Below are 23,797 nucleotides of genomic sequence, written 5' to 3'. Positions count from 1 at the left end.
GGGCCTTGGTGTCGCAACTCAAAATCTGATTGGTTGAAGCGACAGCTTCATTGACCCGTATTTTTTGCAAGAGCGCCTGTGAATCTGATTCTTTCACTTTGACCCTGCCTGGCAACAAATAATGGCTGAAATGTTATTGGTTAAATGCTTCAGAATGAAAATACATGTCTGGAAACAGCACAGCCAAGGAAAAAGTGATGAAAGGAAATGGACAGACCATTCGGAATTATTTGATAAGTATTCACGGACAAAAAATAATTAAAATAAGTCTGTTCAGATATTTTTTAGGCCAGCAGAGGAGGCCTTGCAGGCCCTGACGGCCCACCACTGATATACTGCTCAAAAAAATAAACGGAACTCTTATATAACACATTCTCGATCCGAACGAATTACATATTCTTATTATATACATTGTTCTTTACATCGTTGAATGTGCTGACAACAAAACCGTACAAAAAATATCGATGGAAATCAAATGTATGAGCCCGTGGAGGTTTGGATTTGGAGAAGTGGAAGTGGAAAAACACACGACAGGCTGATCCAACTTGGACGTAATGTCCTTAAAACATGTCCAAATGAATCAGTGTTGCTTCCTAAGTGGACAGTTTGATTTCACATAAGTGTGATTTATATTACATTACAGTTCCTTTTTGTTGTTAAAATGTTCCCTTTATTTTTTTGAGCAGTATATAAATATAAACGGCTCTTTGATCGCCCAGTGTGAGCTAGGATCGTCTCCAGCATCCAAAATGAATCGGATAGTTTGATTTCACAGGAGTGTGATAGACTTGGAGTTACATTGTGTTGTTGTGTTCCCTTTATTTTTTTGAGCAGTACAAATATATATAGATGTGTGAGTGTGTGTGTGTGTGTATAATAGAGATGTTATAGTTCAAGTCTCAGTGCATGATGTTGATTTAGCGGCTAATTTGCATGGATACAAGGACTTGCATGATGTCTTCTTTTGATGTGCTTTCAACTGTAATCTCATTTCCCGCATACTGCAGGATGGTGATTTCTTCAGTTTACCGTTAAAACGTACGGATCTCCGACTTTGCGAATTCAGCTGCAGTGTTCAAGACTCACGGAAAATTTTAAACTATAGCGACTCTTTCGCTAGTTTGGGGTAAATCTGGAATTTCCCTTTGTAAGAATAACAAATGACCTCTCCGGCGTACTTAAAGTCACACATGCTGATCCCCCGTCTTGGAAAAGGTGTTTAGCTCATTATTTTTCTCGGTAGAATGAATAAAAAAAATGAAAAAAAAAAAAAAAAAAAAAGCTAGGGTTTGCTCCCCCCCCCCCCCCACGTCTCAATCAGCAGTTTTCCCCCCTTGATCTTTTATTCATACGATTAAGTCTGTGTATCACTAGACGGTTCATTCTACATTTCAATATATGTTTTGAAGCTAAATATGCCGCAGTGTCGTCACCGTGGTGAATATCCAGCTTTTGGTGTCAGTCGTTTCGCCAATTACCGTCGCGATGGGAACACTTTCCATCGTGTTAACTTCCCTCATCTACAAGGGTTTTGACCTAAAGTGTAAACACTTTGTCTTGTTTATGATGTACTCTGATGCATTCGCTGGAATCCTTCCATCCTTAAATCTTTTCCACCTATGGAGTAACTAGGACTTTTGTCGCTCACAGTCTCATAAACACATTTGTTTGGTATCCAGTTAGATCTGCTATTCATTACGTTTTCCTCCGGCTTCTGTGCTCGTCAGATCTATTTTTTCGCCTGCTTATTATAACGCTTCGCCCCGTCTCTTCCGTCTGCTCTCACCGCGTATTTTTCAGTATCAACAATGTTGATTCATCCTGAGTGTGCCCTCCTTTTGTATGTTTGTCCTCCTCAGTCTTCCTCCCGTTCCCTTTACCGCCGTTCTTTTTCCATCTCTCGCCTTTTTTTTTTTTATTTCGTCGCCATGCCTCAATTAATCTGTTTAACCCTTGTGTTCCCCCAGACTTGTTGTTCTCCCCACCCCCTTTCCTTCCCCCTTCCTGCTGCATCCGACAATTCCAGACTTACCTCAGATGATCAAAGCTTTTAAAATTGTTCCCCGTCAGATACGTGAACAAAGCACGTGGGCAGAGATCTGATTTCAAACCTATGAAGAGACTCATGAAAAGAAAAGACATCAGAGAGCCCGCTACTCACATTCAGTAATAAAGTAAAGCCGCTGAAATTTTTAACAAAAGAGTGACACAAGATGGCGAGGAAATTTGTTTAATACATATTTAATGATGCATTTCTGCGGCTAAAAATGGATCAAAAGTGGTTTTGATGTTTTTGATGTCACTTTTAATTCATGTGTGTTCTGACTGAACCATTTGCAATGGCTCGTAGCTCAGAGTGTTGCCCTGAGCTTAAGTGCTAGCGCCGTACTGACGATGATCTCGCCAGGCATGCCGGTGAAAATGTCAATGCAAATTTTTGTCAATATGCCACCATGTAACCCGGAACAGAACAAGGTGTGAAAGTGCACTTTGGTGCAATTGTAAGAACCGTGTTACTCTTTCTTTAACTTTCTTTCTTTCACTCATTATTCATCACCCCGGAGCCCCTCGACAGACCAAAGATATTCCAGCCTGCGTTGTAACCCGCTGAATTAAAACATGAAATGGATTCTTTGAGTGACGCGCGCTTTTAGACTCGAACGTTTTCTTAACGTTTCCTGTGGTTTCATCACGAATCGAAAAGAACGAATAAACAAACAAACGCAGACCCGATTTCTTCCGAAAGGTAGTCGAGTCACACGTAGACCTATCAGATGAACGCGAACTTCTTTTTTTTTTTTTTTTTTTTCTCCCGCCACAGCAAACGCGTGACGATGAAAATCGGTAAAAACACAATCCAGACTGAGCGTACAATCGCGTACATATCATCACCTGATTTTTGTACAAGCAAACAAACAAACAAACAAACGGGCAATTCGACATATAAATCCCCAAATTTTTTAAACATCCTGTTTCTTTACAAGCTATCATCACACGGACACGGATCTTATCTTCGATTCCCTTCGCAATCCCCACTCGACAGATATAACCCCTCTTGCCCTTTCACCTGCGCGCACCTTCCCGGCGTCCCTTGGGTGCTGTAGCTTGCAAACCCAGAGCAATGGAGCGGCAGAACGCGGCAGTGGATTAGCGGCAGTGTGTGAAGGGCCACATCCAAACATATTTCTCTGGCGAAGTCAAGCCAGTTAATCTGACCCCAGTGCTTACTCTATCAACCCCCTACCAGCTGTTCTTTCCCGCAGCACAACACACATAACCACAAATAAAATATAACCCAGGCATGAAGATTTCAACTTGGATGCAAGCCAAAGTGCAAAGCATCGCAGTGTGTGTCCTCACACACACACACACACGCACACATCGTTTTATTGTACATCCCTGAAAGGCACAGATTCAACGTACACAAATACGCTCTGACATTTTTATTCACACGTGCACCGCGGCATACCATACTTGTGCATCCCTCCCCGTCCACACACACCTAGCTAAGCCCCTAAGAACCCCCCCAAGAAAGGGAGGACGACTTTGACCTCCGCGTGACACGGAAACCTTCCCAGGCATCACTCTTCATACGAGGCCACTACTAATCAGAACGTGCCGCCCGGATTCACAAGTACAACGGTCAGAGTCCCCGAGGGGGGAAAGGCAGTCAATTCAGTAGCCGTACCGGCTCCGTCGGACGGCTGATTATCTGGCCGGTTGGCCGACACGTCGCATCGCATTCGGCATATCACGCTAACGAAAGTTTGCGCAAGCGTGCCTGGAAACGGATCTCACCTGGTTACGCAGCGTTTTCTGCATCTGCCGGAGCGCGGGCGTGTGCCATTCGGCCGCTACGGAGACGGGAACGCAGATGAACGCAAAAAAATAAAATAAAATAAGAACAGAGGGGAGGAGGAGGAGGGGGGGGGGGTCGGAGGCAGCCTGATTGTTCATCAAATAGCAAGTGAGGGGCCGGCAAGAAACATCAATACAAGTGAAGCCCCCTCTCCAGGGGCCGCCTGTCGATTACAGTAGTAAAGACATGCAGCCCGGTGCCTCAATACATTCCCAACAGCCTTCGGTGGGCCTGAGGACACCTGAAGAATTCTGATGCCAGGAGGGAATAAGGGACCTTCCACTTTACACTGGCAGATACACAGTAGTTTTCCTCTGCTGCATAAACCGTAGAGATAAACAACTCTGTAGAGAAATGGAGCGAAGATACGAATCTATCGCCGGCGTGTAGGAATTCGGTTTTGCGCGTGTTGAACGAGATAGATTAATATCGGGTCGTCCGCACAAACATGCATAATGAGTTGTTCACGAAGCACAATGCGTTTCATTGAGTCACTATATAGAGACATGATAAACACGGAATAAAAAAAAGCAATCCACATAATACAGAGCTTATAAAGTAGGGCAATTAACATCTGAAATTCCCAAATGCTAGAGCTTTCCAATAGTAATTGTGGTATTTAGCAGCATTTGGCCAGATTTAATTTTATTTTTTCCAAGATTTGGCAAGAGGAAATAAAATCCCGCTGGCCTCTGCCGCTTTCAAGTCAACGACACTATAGCGGGATTATATAGTTTACGACGTTTATTCGGGGACGATAATGAAACGGGGGTGGGGTGGGGGGGGTCATCGTGTCCGGACAGCGCTTGAGAAATAATATGCAAAAAAAATCGTAAAAAAACAAGGAATAAGGCATCTATAGTTTAACCGTTTGGGATCCAGCTATAAAATATATTGTGTGATCATCACTTGGCAGCCAGGGAGCGCTTAAACAAGTGGTTTCCCTCGGATGCTTCAGCACCACGGACAGCTCCCACGCAGCGCGACACTAAATCTCCCAAATAGCTTTGCTTATTGATCCCCATAGAAGGTCGGTGATTAGTAATTGGGAAATATTCAACCTCCCTCTCACCCCCTCCCCTCCCCCTTTTGGGGATCCCCCCTCCCCCCCCCCAAAAAATCACGCAGGACGTTCAAACTGTGCAGAGGATGATGCAAAGTCATGCAAGGTAGAATAAAAAAAAAAAAAAAAAAGCTCACAAGGAAAAGCCTTTTCCTGGCTATAAGTCGCAGATGAGTAATGTTCCGGTCAATCACGCACAGCACGCTTACATCACCCCCACTCCACCCACTCCCACTCCCACTCCCACTCCAAGTAAAGGTCGGTGACTCTCCCGAAGCTAGATGGCAGAAGAGCCCCACTGCAGCCGCGCCGCTTTGCGCCGTCATCATCCCTTCTTTTGCATTGCAAATCGCCCTGCCGCATCAGCCCCAATAACCGCCGCGCTCCATCTCCACGGTGGAAATCAAAGTTTTTGCGTGGGGTGGGTGGGGGAGGAGTGGGGGTGGGGGGATTGCCTGCGGGGCGAATCTCTTTCATCAGCGGTCGGGACGGAGATGCTGCCCCGGCTCGACGTTTACCTGGGGAGGCTCCCCCTTGCCCGCCCACCCCTCACGTACGAACATCAACTACATGTTGTCACTAACTACAGTTGCAACCCCCACCCATCGATCACACACACACACACACACACACACACACACACACACACTTACACTGAGGCACAGGATTAGGATTTACATTTTTTTTCCTATGAAGAACCTGCCACCCCCTGCTTCTCTTGCACCCACGTCTCACCGAGCTCACTTCACGATTTGTTCCCCACACATCTTAAATCCACACGACTCAAATGACACACATCTATATATTGCATTTTTATCACGTTTTAATTTTTTTGTTTTATAATACTTTATCACTTTGTTACTTTTAAATCGATATTTTGTCCTTGAATATGGAGTAAGGCACCTGCAATAAATGTATTCTATCTATCTATCTATCTATCTATCTATCTATCTATCTATCTATCTATCTATCTATCTATCTATCTATCTATCTATCTATCTATCTATCTATCTATTTTTTTACATTTTTTTACATATATCTATCTTTTTAACATTTTTTAATATATATCTATTTTTTTTTAATTTATTTTTTTTTATATATATTTATATATGAAGAACGCCCCCCTCCCCCTCTTCCAGCATCGCCCTTTCTCTCCCCTGTCTCTCCAAAACCACTTGCTTCAAATTGTAAATCGATAAAGGCGGCATTCACTTCGCGGTCTTCGGCTACTCAACGTTTTCTTTTCTTTCATTTACTCATTCTTTTTTTTTTTTTTAATTTTTTTTAAGATTTTATTTTCTCCGTTTATAATCGAGTCATTCGTTGGTTTAATTCCGGTGATGGATCAAGGAGAAGTTGTACCGGCAGTCTCGGGAGCGCGTCGCCAGATTCCTCGCAACACTTGATGCCCCTCTCGGCAGAGATGGTTGAGCCCTCGTCCAGGTTGCCTCGGTCCTCTCCTCCTCCTCCTCCTCCTCCTCCTCCTCTTCCTCCTCCTCCTCCTAAAATTCAGTCCTGCTCACTTCTTCTCTCCCATCAGCTGACATAGCTCGGCGGGCGGCACTGCCTGGTTCTCCTCTTGAGAAGGAAAAAAAAAAAAAAGGAGAAGAAGGAGGTGGTGGTGGTGGTGGAGGGGGGGAGACCGCTGAGAAATTAAAAAAAAAAAAAACAAACAAACAAACAAAAAAAAAAAAACAGGCTGTTGTTTGTTTATAGAAAGAGTTTTTTTTTTTTTTTTTTTTTTTTTCGGAGGTGGGGGGGGGGTGGTGGTGGAAAGATGAAGCGGATTTATAGAGACGTGCACTACGACGGATCTATCGAACTACGGGACGTTTTCAACAGGAGATGCGTTCAATGTGGCCGAGGTGACTTTGCTCAAGCCAAAAGCATGAGGATTAGGACGGGGATGGTTTTTTGGAATCTCATCTTTTCACTGATGTTCACCTGTGTGAAAGGTAAGCGGCGATTACAGCAAAGAGAGTGTGTGTGCATATATATATATATACATGTATAAATGTGTCTGTGTGTGTGTGCGTCGCAACATTCAAAAGCTTTTAACGCCACAGACGTGCGCAAAATAGGGCTGCCGCGGATCAGTGCACGGAGTTTAAGGGACAGCGTTGGTGCTCAATGCAGGCTTTGACCGAGAAGCCCCCCCAATAGATATTCTTGCGGTAGCCTGCGCTTCATCTAATAGCCTACGTGAGCTGCTTTGCTTAGTAGGCTAACTAGTGAATTGTTGAGCTGCAAACACTGCAGATCTCCAACGGGATGCTCACAGATTCCGATCCATGTAGGTTAACCCCCCCTTTTTCTTTCGGATCTGGGTCGAGTTCTTCCATGACATTTGCGTCTGCTCGGGCTCCCGGCAGATCCGTTTGCAGGGGAGAGGCTGGGCTTTTAGTCCGGATCCAAATTTGTGGATCGGCTCGACTGGACTTGCCAGTGCAGACAGGTGTAAGGTGGGCTTGTTAGTATTCCACTGGCTCTTTCTCAGGGTCTGCTTATTTGAATACTGGCTTAAGCCGGTGGAGGTAAACGCTTATTCCATCATTTCTTTTTTTTTTTTTTTTTTTTTTCTTGCTCATTAGACGCATCAGCGAAATTTACTCAGAACAATGTCGTGCTCAGCACCACCGCTACTTCTCTGGCACAGTTGATAAAAGCTTTTTGAGAATGTGTTTGAGCAAATTAATTGACTCTTTCTGACCCGCCAACCCCCCCTTTTTTTTATTCCTAGTGTTTACCTCATTAATTTGATCCATGCATTCACTACTGGCACTAATAGGAGTCAAAGCAATCACTGCTCACACTACAATTAATATGTGTTAAATGTAGACCGGTGGTGCTTTTGAAACATTTCCACAAAGCAAATAAAATGCACCCGGGCATATGCTGATAATGATAAAGTGCTCATTTCCAACACAGATGAATGCAATGAAAAAAAAAAAAAATGCAAAAAACAGATGGATCCCTATTTAACCTCTCAAAATATTCCCCTCACAACATCTTTGTTCGTGTCTGTTGAGGGGGAGCGACGTGTGCCCGAGTGCACGGCTGGTTATCTGTTGAATGCATTTATGTGTGTCACAGCACGGGCACTCACAGATATCGGGTTACATGCAGATTGTTCACCCGGTGAGTAATTCTCATGTCTGTCAGCTGGGGGTGGATGAAATGTGCGGCGTGCAGAGCGGCGGCGGCGGCGGCGGCGCCCACCAAGAACCAGCCGAGTCAAGTCGAGCGGAGTCGGCCACAGTGCTGTTTCATCACCGCCCACATTGTGGCAATGTCAAACCTCGGGGCCGCTGCCAATCCTCGCGGTTCTGTTACTTATTAGAGGGCCACCCGGCCGGGAGTCGCGGGTCGGGGCCTTCGGGGCTGCGGGATCCGGGTCTTCTCTTGGCAAGAGAGCGAAGGAATTGGTGACGACGGAGAAAAAGAAATCCCAAACAGCTGTTGTTCCTCAGCTGTGTGTGGTGACACCATTTTCGCAGAGGTGGAAATTCTACATCTGGCCTTGGATTATTTCCCCCGCTCATAATTACGCTTCAAAACACCAGCAATACAATCCAGTGGTACTTTTTCATCGACTGCGATTCATGTTGTGGGGATATCTAGTGTGTGTGTGTGTGTGTGTGTGGGTGTGCGGGTGGTGGTGCAGAGTTATTCTATTCAAAGTTTTCTGCACTCACTTGTCCAGCTCTCGTCACATTGCCAATATTATGAAAAAAAAAAAAAAAAAAAAAAAAAAAAAAAAAGAACCCGATCAATGCTTAGCGGCTCGGTCCTGAAATTAATGGCCCGCAATCTTATTTTATTGCAAAACGTCTCATTACAGCGTTCCTCTACCAAACAACTGAGGCCAGCGGCTGCTACTGTGACCATCAATGGACAGCGAAAGTATCGGCACAAAAACACGCAGGGCGTAAAGTGCAGTCGTCGTCTTTGTAAACACAAGCAAGAGTCATAGTTACACTAGCTAGTTATTGTACTTATTATTCTAAACAGTCATGCTAAAGGTCAATGGTGAGCAATGCAGTGACATAGCATGTTAGAAATCGCTGTATTTGATCATGTATTTCTTTCAAGGTGGATTCTGTGGTCGGCCAAGAAACGGGAGAACATCTGCATCTTTCAAAATGACCACTGTGCTATTTTGTCGCTTCGCCAGGAGATTGAGTGTTACAATAAATGAAAAAAACAAAATAGAAATGCGTTCACAGCTGCAGCCGGGGAATGGATCATCTAGCGGTGATATAGCAAGGCAATAATTCCGTGATGCTTCCCCTGACAATTTTTTTTTTTTTCTTTTGAGATCATTCAAGGGGTTTTGAATATTTTCAGATAACCTTTAAGTTGATCTCATTTTATCAAGAAGCAATTCGAAAAAGTGGTATTGATAATGACTGTCCCCCCACAAATAAAATATATACTGCTCAAAAAAATAAAGGGAACAGTTGAACAACACAATGTAACTCCAAGTCAATCACACTTGTGTGAAATCATAGTGTCCACTCAGGAAGCAACACAGATTCATTTTGACTTGTTTTAAGGACATTACATCAAAGTGGGATCAGCCTGGAGTTTGTTTTTACACTTTAATTTTGAGTGTGATTCCTAATCCAGACCTCCATGGGTTGATACAATTGATTTCCATCGATCATTTTTGTGTGATTTTGTTGTCAGCACATTCAACTGTGTAAAGAGCAAAGTATTTCATAAGAATATTTCATTCATTTAGATCTAGGATGTGTTTTTTAAGTGTTCCCTTTATTTTTTTGTGCAGTGTATATAATAATTGAGGAGTCAGGATGATTCAGAAGCATACAGTGGAAAAAGTGGCTTTTTCAGTCGGTGGAAAAAACACGGCAGACCGATAATATGCTCAAGAATTTCTGAGCACATAGGACAGGATCTCATTGTCCTCTGCCGAGATACTTTAACCTCAACTACGGTTTCCTGCTGATGGGTTGAGGTAACCTCCGACAGTCAGTTGACCGCCAGCAGATGCTATTTGGGACAAATCATCAGCTATACACTACGGGGTTGATGCGTTTTACGGCCGTTTCTCACGACGAACCCTCCTCCGATATGACTCTCCACGGCTCCGGAGCTCGGCTTCTGCAAGCGACCCCCCCAATTCCTTCCCCCGGCTCAGCCACGGTGTCACGAGTGTGGTTGTCCTGCACCTCTCACACTTATCTGCAGACCCGGCCAATCCCACGTTACCCTGTACTTTCCTGATCTGTGCTCACAGATAATTTTTTATTCTCTATTCCTTTACCGTTCTTTCCGTGCAGGAAAAGAGAGGAGTCAGGATATTGCTGTGGTATCCTTGCTATTATTTATAGTACTATAAAACCTTTTTTTTTTTTTTTCACTTTGTGGAAATACTTTTTTTTCCAGATAAGAGTTGACCCAATTGTTCCGTCTCTGTCTGCCGAGACCTCCTCGCGCAGAGTTGTGAGGAAGTAGAAGAGTACTAAGGTGCCGGCGATACAAACAAGTCAGATGGCAGAGAATAATTAATGGTAGGGCAAAGATTGTTGGGAATTTTTATTTTCCGTGCATCCCTTCCCTCCCCCACCAGCCCCACCGCGTTCTGGCGAAACGTTTATTCCAACTTTTTTAGTAGACATTCGCTAATTGCCGGTAATCAGGTGGATTCGGCACAAACCGTAATCTGGCCACTGAGCCCTTGATGAAGACTTTCTCTCAATGTGATTATGTATACAGACTGGAAAGGCTGCTGGGGCTAATCAGGATTACAATTTGTCTGTGTAATTATACACTATCTACAGGGAATGCAGGGCATTATCCCACTGTCCCTCCAGTGTCTGATCTCCAATACAGCAAAAGAACACAAGGGGTGCAAGAAAGTAGTGGACGGTGTCGAGAAGCGTTCGGATACGAGTCCCACCATGGGATTCTTCCAATTCCCCCGAGTGGATATTTTCCCTGTGTGGCCAAAGTGGCGTTAAATAGCGTTCTTCTCCTCACACACAACCTCATCTGCGACAAAGCCGCGGTCTTCGGAGATGCCGCGGGTCCCCGCGACACGCGGTGCATATTCTTTAGTCGGACCCGATGAAGTCGGTTCTTCTCGGGTATCGGTTTTAATATAAGCGGTGCTCATGGGGGAGCCAGATTGGCAATATCTTGTCTTGGGCAAGAAAATATCTCAGCGTTTGTTGAGATTAAATGTAATAGGACGGAGAGAAGCGGTTTCTGGAGTAAAGGCTATAGATTCAAGGTGGGCTGTCTTGTGCACCTCAGGTGCCAGCTTCAGAGGGGATTAAACTCCGGAGGCATGTTACTGATAAAAAATGGATCCATTAATTCAGCACAAATCATGCTGTGGCTTTATATATAGAGATATATCTCACTCTCTCTCTCTCTCTCTCTCTCTCTCTCTCTCTTTATATATAGTTACATCGATTAAGCATTTATTTCTGCTAAAATCGGATCTTTCCATGTACCGATATCCACGCCAAACTTGAATGCCAATTAGTCGTCAAATGCCGGCACCGCAAAGCATTAATAGGATTCATTATATTGGATTTGACATGCATTCACCTTTTCACGTGTTGCGCCACAATGCGAAGATCAGCCGCCGGTTGCTCGGATTTTATTTTAAGTTTGACACGAGAGCTGCGAGCAAAGCCTTGTCAGGGAACAGATGTAATTGAGGAGGTGGACCGCTTTGTGTGGAAGATGATGTGCTTTCATAACATGCACCCATAGTAATAAAATGATAGGTGAGAAATGCTGCTTGGACTCAACTACATTTCTCTCTTATCAATACTGGGACAGCTGTGCAAGGGGATACTTATTTCACTGGTTATAAAATGGAAAATACATCTAGAAAGATTATTATCATTACATAATAGATAACTTGACCAACAAGGACGGATTAATTGAAAGGCAGAAATGTGATTTTCAGCACTGTAACGGTACTTTTTACGCGAAAAAAGTGTCCTTCAGATCACTGAAAATGTAATTGATTAACTAATTATCTGATGTTAGATTTCCTTTAGCGCTCTAAAGCCTTTCATCCAACCTTATAGAATTCTAAGGGTTCCTTTTAAACAGTTACTGATCCTTGTGCAGTTTGAATATAACAGAATACGCTTCCGTTTCATCTTGTACCTTCTAATTGTGGGGAGGGCAGGATTGTCTGAGTAGCAGATGAAAACGTCAAGGAACGGGGTGAGCTTTATACGTCCGCATCCAAATCAAGGGATTGTTTTTCATTTTTTGTACCAAGATTTATTTTTTTTTTATCTTCCTCATGTTTGATGGGAAAATTCCTAACAATTGAAACTATTGGACTATGTTCATTTGGTTTTTCATATGTGCAACATTGCACAAACTGCAAAAAAAAAAGAATGTTCCACTTAATCTAAGAGATGCCTGTCTTAAGCAGCTCATTGGTTTAAAGTGTTTTTTTTTTTTTTTTTTGTTGATCAATGACACAAGCACTTTGCATTATTCCAAGATTGGAAAGTGCCCACATTGCACCTTTACGCAGCAAAGGCGCACTGTGTGCACTTTCCTTTCTATCTGCACAGATGGGCACAAGCAGATTTGGCTTGAAAACAGCAAAGACACATGTTGCATTTTTTTTATATATGTATGGGATAAGTTTTATTGAAAAAGATGATATAACCCATGGGCGTCAAACTCTGGCCCGCGGGCCAAATTTGGCCCGCACTGTAATTATATTTGGCCCGAAAAGCCATATCAAATGACTATTACAGCTGAACGCCGGTATAGTCTACAGCGCATGTACCGCTAATTCTACAAATCCCAGGATTTTCTGCTGGTGTTTTGGCACGAAAATCACAACAGGACCCATAAACGCCCTCTCTTCCGTTGACAGTAGTCATAGCGACCTTATGCTAATACTGGCACCCTGCTACTTAGGCAGAAAACAGGATTTTGCATGCAATATTAAGCCACGCTTGTTCCATATTTAGTTTTTAAGCAAAACTTGTTTGGGTCCATAGGAAAAGGTTCATTGTTATATCTGGAGGAAGATTTTTTTCAATATTGTTGGTCCCAGTTTTGAATTTTGGCCCCCTGTGCATTTGAGTTTGACACCCCTGGTATAAGCACTGGGTTGAGGGACCGTGAAGGATTCGTGGGGGATTTTGAAGGTTTTTCAGACTCTGTGCAATTAAAATGAAGATGCCTCCGTGTTTTTCATTTTCGGGCAAAGTCGAGAGATGATTCTGTTTGTTTTCCAGATCGGAGGCTAGAGAGACAGGCGTTATTAGATGTGGTGTTGGCTCATGTTTGTCCGTTGTACAGCAGCTCTCACGGCGGAGCTCTGGCATCAGGTGCAGCGTGGCTCACTATCACTTTGAAAAGGTATTGGTGTCTACTCGTAAAAATACCGTATCTGCTGGCGAGATACAAATGGCTAAAGCAAAGCGGCTCGCAGATATTGGAGCACGGTTATTATACTCAGCCACACAGATCTGTTATTTCCTTGTGCAATGGCGTGCATATTAATGCACTTGCCTTTTCTGTTTCATCGTGGCAGTGTATTTGATTTCGGTATTTTTCACTTCAGTGGTCACCAATTTAAAACCACCAAATGGAATATTTCTAAGCTCTTTTCCAAATTGCAGTTACACACTCATGAGGTTATAGTAATTCTTTAGAAAAACCTCTATTCAGTGTCTGTTTCTATGAAGCCCAGTTCCTTTTCATCAAGCATCCAGACAAGCATAGTGAGGTCCTGCCATTAAATACGCATTCTATCAAATTGTGAAGATGCTGCAGAGCCATGCAGATAAGCTCCTTCACTTTGGCGACATCAATTTTAGATTTCTGTCTGCTAAGGCTGCTGTCTCGGCCTATCACTGCACGCATTCCTGGTCGTGCAGCTGAAAAGTGTATTTGCTCGTAGCTCCGCATTTCACGTCTGCGTCCCACAGAACGGCTCGATGTAGATCTGAGAGAAAAGTGCCGGGATCTCAAAATGAAAATCACCTCTAAGTGTAACTTCTAAGTGCCGGGTTGGTTCAATCCCTGATATGTTACAAACCTCGTGGACTCATTGACCGAGGTGTGACATTCACAAGACAAAAGATTTCCTTCTTTCTCTTCACTTTGACATATTTTGTCCTAACTGGAGTTTTTTCTCCGAGGAATGTGAGGTTCCTTATCCCGGCGTGAGCGACGGCGCGGTCGGGTTCGACCGCCGTTTCCTTCTATGCAAACATCGCGGGACGTTTGCGGCAAATTAGAGCTCCTACCATGTTTATTGACCTTTGTTTAGCGAGTGTCCTATCTTTCCACTCTGTGAGCTGTAACCAAGCCTCACTGATGGATATCTCTATACGGGCTGAATCACCTTTAAGGTCAAGTGCAAATCAATGCAGCTTTTTTCGAAACTTTAACTCGGATTGGCAAGGCTGTTGTCTGCTTTTTTTTTTTTTGTTGTTGTTGTTGTTGTTGTTTTTTTTTTTTTTTTTTCTTCGATCGGCCGGCCGTATGAACAATGATTGAATACTATCTCCAGGAGGGGGCTTCCTTAAGTGAGCAGAGATTAGCCAGTAATGGGTAAATTGCACATCAAGCAGGAGGAGTATCTCGAAAGTGCACGGTTCAGCAGGCTTAGGGATATTCGCTTTGGAATTTGTTTGACGAAAGAAAGCGATGTATAAAAGGTTAAAGTAAGCACTGTTTGTACGGACGGACTTTTCGTCCATCGAGGTGTTCAAATCAAGAACTGTAGCGTCTGGGCTGCTGAAAACTTTGCACGTTTGTATTATTAACTCATTTTTGATATCTCGTATTTATTTTCATCACACGTTATATTCATTTATACCCTACGTGGATCCAACGTCTTTGCTTTGAGGTCGCACAGTTCAAAAGGGGAAAATTCGGATAACTTGTTAGATTTACTCCGGCATTAATTTGCATATAAATACAATATGTACTCATTGTATTTATTATAGCAGTAAAATGTTATATTCCCTTTGCTATATTTACTTTACTGTGACCCGGAGAAGGATATAGGCTCATTATGCATCATACACACAGGCACACACACACACCAGTAAATACTACATATAAAATATATCCCACATAAACTGTCACAAGCCATCATGACATGAGCTAGAATCACCTAATTCTTATTTGTCAGCCCTCTCTCTAACTTTGTCTTGACCTTAAACCACAATTTAAAAAATAAAACTATTTTCTCGCCGCCCACACTTTAATTTTATGCCACAATGTTATGGTAAAAACATTTTCCTTTTTTTTTTTTTCCAAAAAATCCACAACTCTTTTGGATGGATATGTCACATTCACACAATATTTAGAACTGCATTTTAATATCAATTAAACTGCTCCAACTCACATATACAGTGTATTGTTTTCTACTCACACCTACCTGATTGAGTATTCACTGTAATTATAGAAAATCATCAGTGGGGAGCAAAAGAGAAAACAGATGGTTACTGCTCACAGATCTCTATCTCTTTTTTTTTCCCCTGATTTCACTTCCCTTCTCTGAAACTGTTGTCAGGTCTCGTCACTGCATGCAAAACAGGAAATCTGCAGTGTCCGTGGTTTTGAAATGATGTCTGACCCTCATTGTCATGATCTCTGTCTAGGATTTAGACCTTTTTTTTTTATATCTACCTCCTTATATTCATATTTGGTAATAGTAGCACATGAGGTGTGAGATGTAATCAGTTTAGGGCCCGTCTAAAGTGAAAGTTCTAACCTCTACTTTCAAAATTTGAACAATAAAAAACAGTCCTTTCAAGTTTTGACCAAAATGCCATAAAAAGCCCTCTCTATTCAACAGCGTTCTTCCCCCCAAAGGCTCAGGCTGAAATTGTCCTCGGATATCGCGCGCGCACACATGCGCACGTTTTCTTTAAAATGTCAGAAACTGGTTCAAGTAATAAAGAATTGTAAATGAAGCATAAACACCGGAGTAATCATGCATAAAAGCATACTAACTTAATATCATTGTGCAAAAAACCCACTCGGGGAAAAGCTCTTTTTTTTTTTTCTTTTCCAAGACTGGAACTGTAATTGGCCTTGAAATATAAACATGTGGTGGAAAAAGAACCAGTTCCTCTCTCTCTTGGCTGGTCAGTGCCTGACACACTGGCAGCAGGGAGAATGTCAGGAGAGCTTTGGTGAGTCAGTTTAAGGTTTTTTTATTTTATTCCTGCTTCTTGAAATATCCCTGAAAGTGAACCCTGCAACATGCGGAATAAACATTTCACCTCGGTGACAGCCCACCTCATTAGTTACAAGCCTGTTTTTGTCCACATGATGAAACCACCCCGACTAAAACGCGAGTTCGCTTATTCCTTTTTTTTTTTTTTTTTTTTTTTTTTGGCCGATGAAACATTATTTCTCCAATCTTGGTCGTAAATTGCTATAAAGTGCGTGTCATTCAAATATTTGTTTTTATTGAAAAAGCCGAAGGCCACTTCTAATAAATTGTGAAAGGTTTGCCGCAGCGTTGTTTATTTAAATGGACTTTGAGTGTCTTCAGTGTATAGAAATACATTGTATTCTGTGAAGATATTGTTCAAAGAAATGGGATTTGCTCTTAGAATAGATCAACTTTATCGTCCCGTTGGAAGAAATCATTTGGAAAACAGACGATGGGGAGTTGACAAAAGAGAACTCCTGACAACGCATAGCAAATATATTCAATAGAGTTAAGGGGACAACATAATAAATTGGAAACAATAAATCCCCCCCCCCAAATAAATGTGGTACTTCATTTCCAGAATTGAGTGTTCAACAGTTGACAAGAACAACACTCGTGTTGCAGCTGAATGTCCTTTGGGATCCTAAAACATGTCAAGTTTTTATTAGTTATTGTGGTTTTCGGACCCTACGAAGGAGGATTCTATTCAAAAGTAGACTCCCGTAATACTTTTGATGTAAAGGATTTGTTACCTGCCTCCTTTGCACGTTATCTTTCTTTTTGTCTCCCAGCTAATCGGAAAATAATTGCAAAATAAATTCATATTGACTTTGGGGAAATCTGCAACTTCATCCCAAAATGCGGGCCGGATGTTTTTTCTTCTTTTTTTTTAATTAGCTCAAATTGTTCTCACGCTCTTCAACGCAAAAATTGATGAACCAATGTCACGCATTTTGATGAAATGAATCACATTTCTTTATCCTAACAATGCAAATCATATTATGTGAATCATATTATTCCAAAAAAAAAAAAAAACTGCCATTAATTGGAGTAAGAAATCCATATGGACCATGAGCCCAGGAGATAACGTGATGTTTGACATGAAACACACTCACATACAGACTTGGCGGAAAAAAAGGAATGGTGATACAAGCCAACTGCAATTTTCTTGTCTTATTTTGTCCGGCAAATATAGCAATCAGCTCAGCGTATCGGCCATTGGTTGTCGTGAAATGATGGTGTCGTGTGTGTCTGGAAATGGCAAGGGGGTAAAGTAACTGTTTGTGAAACAGCTGGGACCGTTTCTCCGCTGTCTGTCAGCCGGGCAGCGGCTCCCGTTTCTGCAAGACTTGTGCGTTATGATACCGATTCATATTTCTGAACCGCATTTTCCCTACTGCGCATTCACAGCATGCCGTTAATTTGGTTTCTCATCACGACGTGCGCTCGGTGATACGGCTTGACATTCGTGTTCAAGTAGCACAAAAAAAAAAAAAAACACACACACACACCCAGTGAGTGCGCTTTGCAATTGAACTGATCATGCAGGTCAGAAAAGGCAACTTTGAGACGACAGTAGAATTCGAAGACGACTGCTAGAAGGTCTGACCGGTAAACGCAATTAATTTATGAGGAGCATATGCTGTTATGTTTCCCTTTGAAGGAACAACATGAATGTTTACAACACTTTTTATAGATACGGCTTTTATGGAGATGGCAGTGCTTTAAATAATACAAGCGTATATGAATCCTGACATTGATATGGATATGATGTGATTCTAATTCGAAATAGATAACTTATCGAGGCGAAAAAGGAAAAAAAAAACAAAAAAAAAACAAGGCATTGGATAATTTGTGAGGAGATGGTAGGAGGAGAGAGAGAGGAAGAGCACGACAATCGTCTGAAGATGCAGAAAATCAAAAATAAAAAAAAAGGTGCATGAGACCAGATGAAAATGGGGGGTACAAAGAAGGAGAGAAATGCAGATGGCTTGAGAGAGTATGGGGATAATGAGGGATGAAAAGAAAACACACATCTGAAGAGGAAATGATGGAGAGGGAGAAAGAGGGAAATAGATGTCTTAGAAATGAGCATCTGTTCTGTCATCCCCAAGACACCAGAACAATCAGCCACACAAACACTGCTAAGCACTTCACACATGCAGTATTATTACACTGAAAACCATACAGCATTAGTCATCTCACGCTTGGCGAACATGCAAATATAACACAAGTCCATTAAAGGTTCTGTATTAGACTTATCTATGTGCATTTGCGCTCTGGCTGATGACCAATGAAAATGGCGTTTCCTTGAGTCGCGCATTTATATCGGCTTCCTGGTAGCGGAGTGGCGTTTGCCTCGTTTCCGAAAAAGGTTGTGATACTCTAAAATGGCTAAATGTATCCGGATCCTTCTTTACAACTCCGAACTCCGCGGCCCGACCCCCTCGACCTCTGCGGAGTGAATTTAACTCCTACTAACAGGTCAAGGAGTATCGTGATGCGCTGTATTTGGTCCAATCACATCATTTATTGTCACGTTTATCCCAATACAATAAACAAAACAAACAAACCCCGGATGTCGGGTTTTATACGCTAATATTCAATGCATATCTATATCCGCTCCTTTAGTATCGATGCTGATTTTCATGCTGACAGGATTGTGGGGCTCGGCGTGCGGGGGGTTAGTTGGCGCCGACCCCGGCTGACAACCTTTACCCGCTGGTCGTCAATCACGGGGCAGCACGCCGGGACACCAGCGTTCGCCGGGACGTTCACCGGATTAGCCTTCAATAACGAACCGCGAGGCTCGGACTGCGGTTGGTAGAACAACCGGGGAGAAAGGAAGCAAACAGTTGACTGTTAGGTTAAAGACCAGGAACCCCGACAGTCCAACTAAGGTCAAAAATGACTCGGCGTTTGAATAACAAAAAGCGGTATTCTCTACTTCGGTAATGAACACGCTTAAAAATTCTGTCACATTTGACATTGATTTGCAACTGTGAATTATTCTAGCTTTAGCTTTTCTCTCTGTCGCAGTAATGTGTCAAAAAAAATGAAGAAAATCAAGCTCCCGGAAAAATCTCTTTATTTGAATCCTATGAAATGTAGATATAGGATAGAATAGACAATCGTCTCGAAATGGGGAAATTTCTATTTGCGCGGTGGAAAGTGGACAATGCGGGTTGTAAATAATTTGGTTAAAAATAGGAGCATAGAAAAATAATGTGTGTGTGTGTATTATAAATATAATTCTAAATAAAATAAACACTTGTGTAACAAATGGAAAACTACCAGCAGACAACAGTTTCTATGGATGAGACCATGAATAAATAAGTGAATTAAAGAAATTAAGTTTATCGCTAGCAGTTTATCGCTGTTTGGAAATCATAATAGTATGTGGCTGCCGGAAAATGATCCGTAACAAGCAACATTACTGACAAACCACCATGGAAATATCAGATTTCTGATATTTTTTGTAAGACGTTTCAGCTCTTAAAACTCAAACGCCATTTTAGTCGCGTCACTAAATCGGGGGTTTCGCGTTATATGCCCGTTCGGACTGTGTCGTCCTAAGTTCCCCCGAATCGTGCACGCTCAGCGGAGGCGGTGTAGAAACGTGCAGCGCGTTGACAATTTATATCTATTGCATTTACAGCAGACGCTCCTCAACACAACATCATACAGATATGATGTAAATACTCCGTCTTTAATAGTGTCTATGAGAAGGTCAGGCTACTTGATCAGCAGGTCTGCAAGGTGTGAAATGTCTGAGAGCGGCAGGTCAGTTTGCAGGCGGTACACACACTTTCTCTGGTTTAAGAATCCGGTGTGTGTTCATGTCTCTCGGGCCTTGAAAGAATGAAAGATCCCGATCTGATGACTTTATTAGTATGAATGAAATTAACCTGAAACCTGAAATCAAATCTTTGCGTTGGTGCGGCCTGTGCATTTTTTTCTCACGTGCATCTGGGGGTTTTATACTGTGGGTTTCAAAAAAATACAGGCAAGGAAAAAATGAAAAAGTAACTTTGGAATGTATTTTTTGCTTCAAAATTTGAAAACAAATTCACTTTTTGATGAAAAAACCTCTAGTGACATTGTTAAAACCCAATTTTTTCTTTTCTTATTTCTATGAAAAACACAAAAATGATAGGAAAAAAAAAAACGGGAAAAATTAAAAAGATTGATTTAATAACCAGAGTAGCCACCATTAGCCTTGTAAACATTATACCTCATCTTATACATGCTACCAATCTATTTTTCTAATACATTCTAGTGGCAACTTTTCCCACAGTGACAAGATTTTCTCTTTTAACTCAATATTTTTAGGGTGCAATTTCATCAATTTTTTTTTTTTTTAATATTCATTTTTAACATTAATTCATCATGTAATTTTTAGAGGAACAATTCATTACATATAAAGATTTTTTTTGTAATTTACCCTTTTACTTCCTTCACACTAAAAAAAAAAGGAAAAATTTGGATTTAGTGTAATATTTTCACTGGTTCGGCCCCCTTGACATCAAATGAGGCCGTCAAAATGAGTTTGACACCCCTGGTTTATATGGAGGGTAAAATTCACCAGCATTGTGATAAGCCCCTTTGAGCCGTATGTGTGCCGGGAGAAATGTGTGTCTTGCATTTTTCTCCATACCGCAGTGAGTGTGCATGATAAAAAACATCCTTCACCTACAGAATAAAAAGGTAATTACACCAGGAGTGAATTTGCGTGGAGTAAACCATGCATCTTAATTAAGTTTGCATTTCATTAGGCAGCGTAGGTGATGAAATGGTGCTCTTTTTGGGCAGTGACATTGTTTATTGGCACATGTTCACGTGAAAGTGCACCCCAAATGTGTGCAAACGAAGGAGAACGTAACGCACGAGACGCTGTGAGAACGGGATATTTGTGGACGTGTTTAGGTTTGAGATTCATAACCAAATCAAATGTAGCTGTTCCCTTTTAACAAAGAAAAAAGAAACAATCAAATCACTGCGCTTGGAAAATAACACAACACCAAACCCTAATGTGTCAAGGTTATTGATTTTCAGCGGGTGTGAGTAATATGAGGCGAGGATCTATTTTGCGTGGGATGGAAAGCCTAACGTTAAGGGCACGCGGCATCAAATTGGAAGACCTTGCTTGTCGCTTGTCACCGGGCCTTTGTGACCCTGTGAAAAGAAAGGAGGAAGTAATGAGACGACAGAATTCCCTCGCTCGATAAAACGGCGAAAGCCAATGTTGTGGTCCTCAATTATGCATTTGCTTTCCAGCGCTAGCTACCGCAGTGTGTTGGAGGTTCGATAAATTTTTTAAATTTCTTTATTTATTCTTACTGTCGTTATTTTAAAAAGGAAAAAACAAAATCAACCAAATGGCCGAATCGAGCCGTTTTGGCATCCGAGAACATTTCCAAACAGTTTGTCTTCGGTTCTACCGCACCTGAAGGCAACAGGATGCATGCATTTGCTACAAAAATGCTATGGCATCTGTGTAGGCTTATTTAAACATTTAAAGGGATTCGGGCTATTTACTGCCAAAGCAGAATGATAGGGTTTTCTGGAAAAATGCCCAAGATTTTACCCTAGTTTTACCCCTAGTTGGGACTCATTCACACCTTCTGTATGCATTTAATAACGCTGCTTTATTTTTCTTCTTTTCCAGGTTTTATCCATACTTGTGGAGGCACTTTAAAAGGAAGGAATGGGACAATTGAAAGCCCAGGGTTTCCATATGGCTATCCAAATGGAGCGAACTGTACCTGGGTGATTGTAGCTGAGGAGGGAACCAGGATTCATATAGTTTTTCAATCTTTCGCCGTGGAGGAGGAATATGACTTTTTATCTTTGTACGATGGGCATCCGCACCCGGCGAACTTCAGGACAAGGTAAGGAAGCTCTGGGCAGGAGAGACACCATGGCGGGAATGAGGGAAAAAAAGAGAGAAAAATTCATTGTCACTTTTTGATAGAAAATTAAATATGAAACCATTTGTGTGTTTTTTGACATCAGGGAAAATAGAAAACATTAGGTTATTATAGGTATCATGTTCAAGTGAAAACTCACTTGATGCTGAAAATGAACAATTAATATAAGCTTGATTATTCTTTTATTCATGCCAAAAAAATACAGTTTTCATTGAAATCACAAATGTTGGTGTCCATGTTGATGCTTGTTTTCTGTGTTATTTTGGGGTTGCTGGGAATAATGTGGTTCCGGTTGCAATGATTTCTGGGGGTTTTTACCCGAAGCTTAACATTTAGTTGTATTGCAGACGTGTGTGTTGTGGTTGTGGCCGAAAACACCTTTTTCTCATTAAACGGATATTTTACCATCACCGGGGTGTTTCCCTGACTAAAAACGCTACAATATATATCCAAAAAGAAGAATGCATTTAAGATTGGATTTATTATCATGAGCATGTGTAATATAGAACGGATTACATCACATTCTTCTTCTCCGACCCTCAAACATTAAATATTCTCAAAGGATGCTAAAGGAAAGGAACCGTACAACCGGAAAAAATCATAAACAAAACTAGAATGATTTCTGAATGACAAAACCCTTTTGGCTTCGCCGATGTAGCACAGCGAACATTGTCTGCTACTGAAAGGCTTCACTGGAGGAGGCAGAGGTAGAATAAAATAATATAAAAGGAAACACAGAAAGTTGTCCTTGTTCATGACAGTCGCTGACCAGACGATTGGTTTTCTTTGTGCTTTTCCACATCCTAACAAAAGCCCGATATTAAATTGCAGCGAAAAAAGGTTTTGTATCTCTTTGAAACATCTGACTCCAACATAATTGTCTAAAAAAAAAAAAAAAAAAAAAAAAAAAGAACCTCATGTGGTTTGATACGTTCACGCTACACGTTAAAGAAAATCTCATAATCACAATAAAATGATGCTGTGTTATTTTCAATGCGGTCTCATTGTAATTTACTGCATAAAGATACCGTGGCTGAGCCTTTATATGAACCACATTAGAGGTTTAGCTTTGATTATTAGCAATTATTTGTTATTTGTTTTTTCATTACTACCACCTGACATTCCACACAGTAAATGTGCAACATATCGCAAAGCTTTTTTTAAGAACAGTTGAGAAATCCTTTCCGATATGTCCAATGAGCTATGGATCTTATCTCAAGGTGCATTGCACTTTCTGTCTTGTTAAAAAAGATGGACGTCCCTTCTTTCACATCTTTTCTGCTCTGTGATTTGTTTTCATTGTTGCATTGGAGCGGTTTGGAGTTTTATTTATTCCTTTTTTTTTTCCCCTGTTTTTTTTTTTTTTTTTTTTTTTTCAGTTTAAGATTCTGTGTTTTGAACTTTCACACTGACTTTTGCTATGTGCCTTTGTGACTCCCTGTTTTCTGCAGTGACTCATGTTTTTTTCCTTCTTTTTTTCCCGTAAACTTGCTCCAAGTTTTTACATTTCGCCATTTTGAATTGCAGTTCACAACAAACATCACAAATGTTATATATATATATATATATATATAAATACAAGATATTTTTCCCTGACAGTATACCATATATAAGGAGGATCTGAGTAAGATTATCTATTGTTTTCCATCATTTTGATAGTGTGTATCATATTTTCACAAACTGAGTATTTTAAATGGTGCCTTTCTGTTCGCAGTTCGGCGGAAGGTGATTCTTTTCCCTGGCAAACC

The 23,797-nt window shown here is 41.6% G+C and overlaps 1 protein-coding gene across 1 annotated transcript in view; it reads left to right on the top strand.

Annotated features, from left to right (window-relative positions):
• Positions 1–6,645: 6,645 nt before the first annotated feature.
• The window catches only part of LOC147229209 (CUB and sushi domain-containing protein 3-like), a 229,753-nt gene continuing 212,601 nt past the window's right edge, over positions 6,646–23,797 (top strand). The window contains exons 1-2 of the mRNA XM_086156075.1: positions 6,646–6,877; positions 21,788–22,010. Coding sequence (XP_086012201.1) covers positions 6,700–6,877; positions 21,788–22,010 — 401 coding nt within the window. The 5' untranslated portion in view covers positions 6,646–6,699. The remainder of the gene's footprint in view (positions 6,878–21,787; positions 22,011–23,797) is intronic.

Source organism: Fistularia commersonii, chromosome 11, assembly GCF_037954325.1.
Source record: "Fistularia commersonii isolate RoL2024-O1a breed Wild chromosome 11, RoL_Fcom_v1.0, whole genome shotgun sequence".
In the NCBI taxonomy this organism is placed as follows: Eukaryota; Metazoa; Chordata; class Actinopteri; order Syngnathiformes; family Fistulariidae; genus Fistularia; species Fistularia commersonii.
The sequence above is the reverse complement of the archived record's forward strand: the minus strand, read 5'-3'. Positions and strand labels throughout refer to the sequence as shown.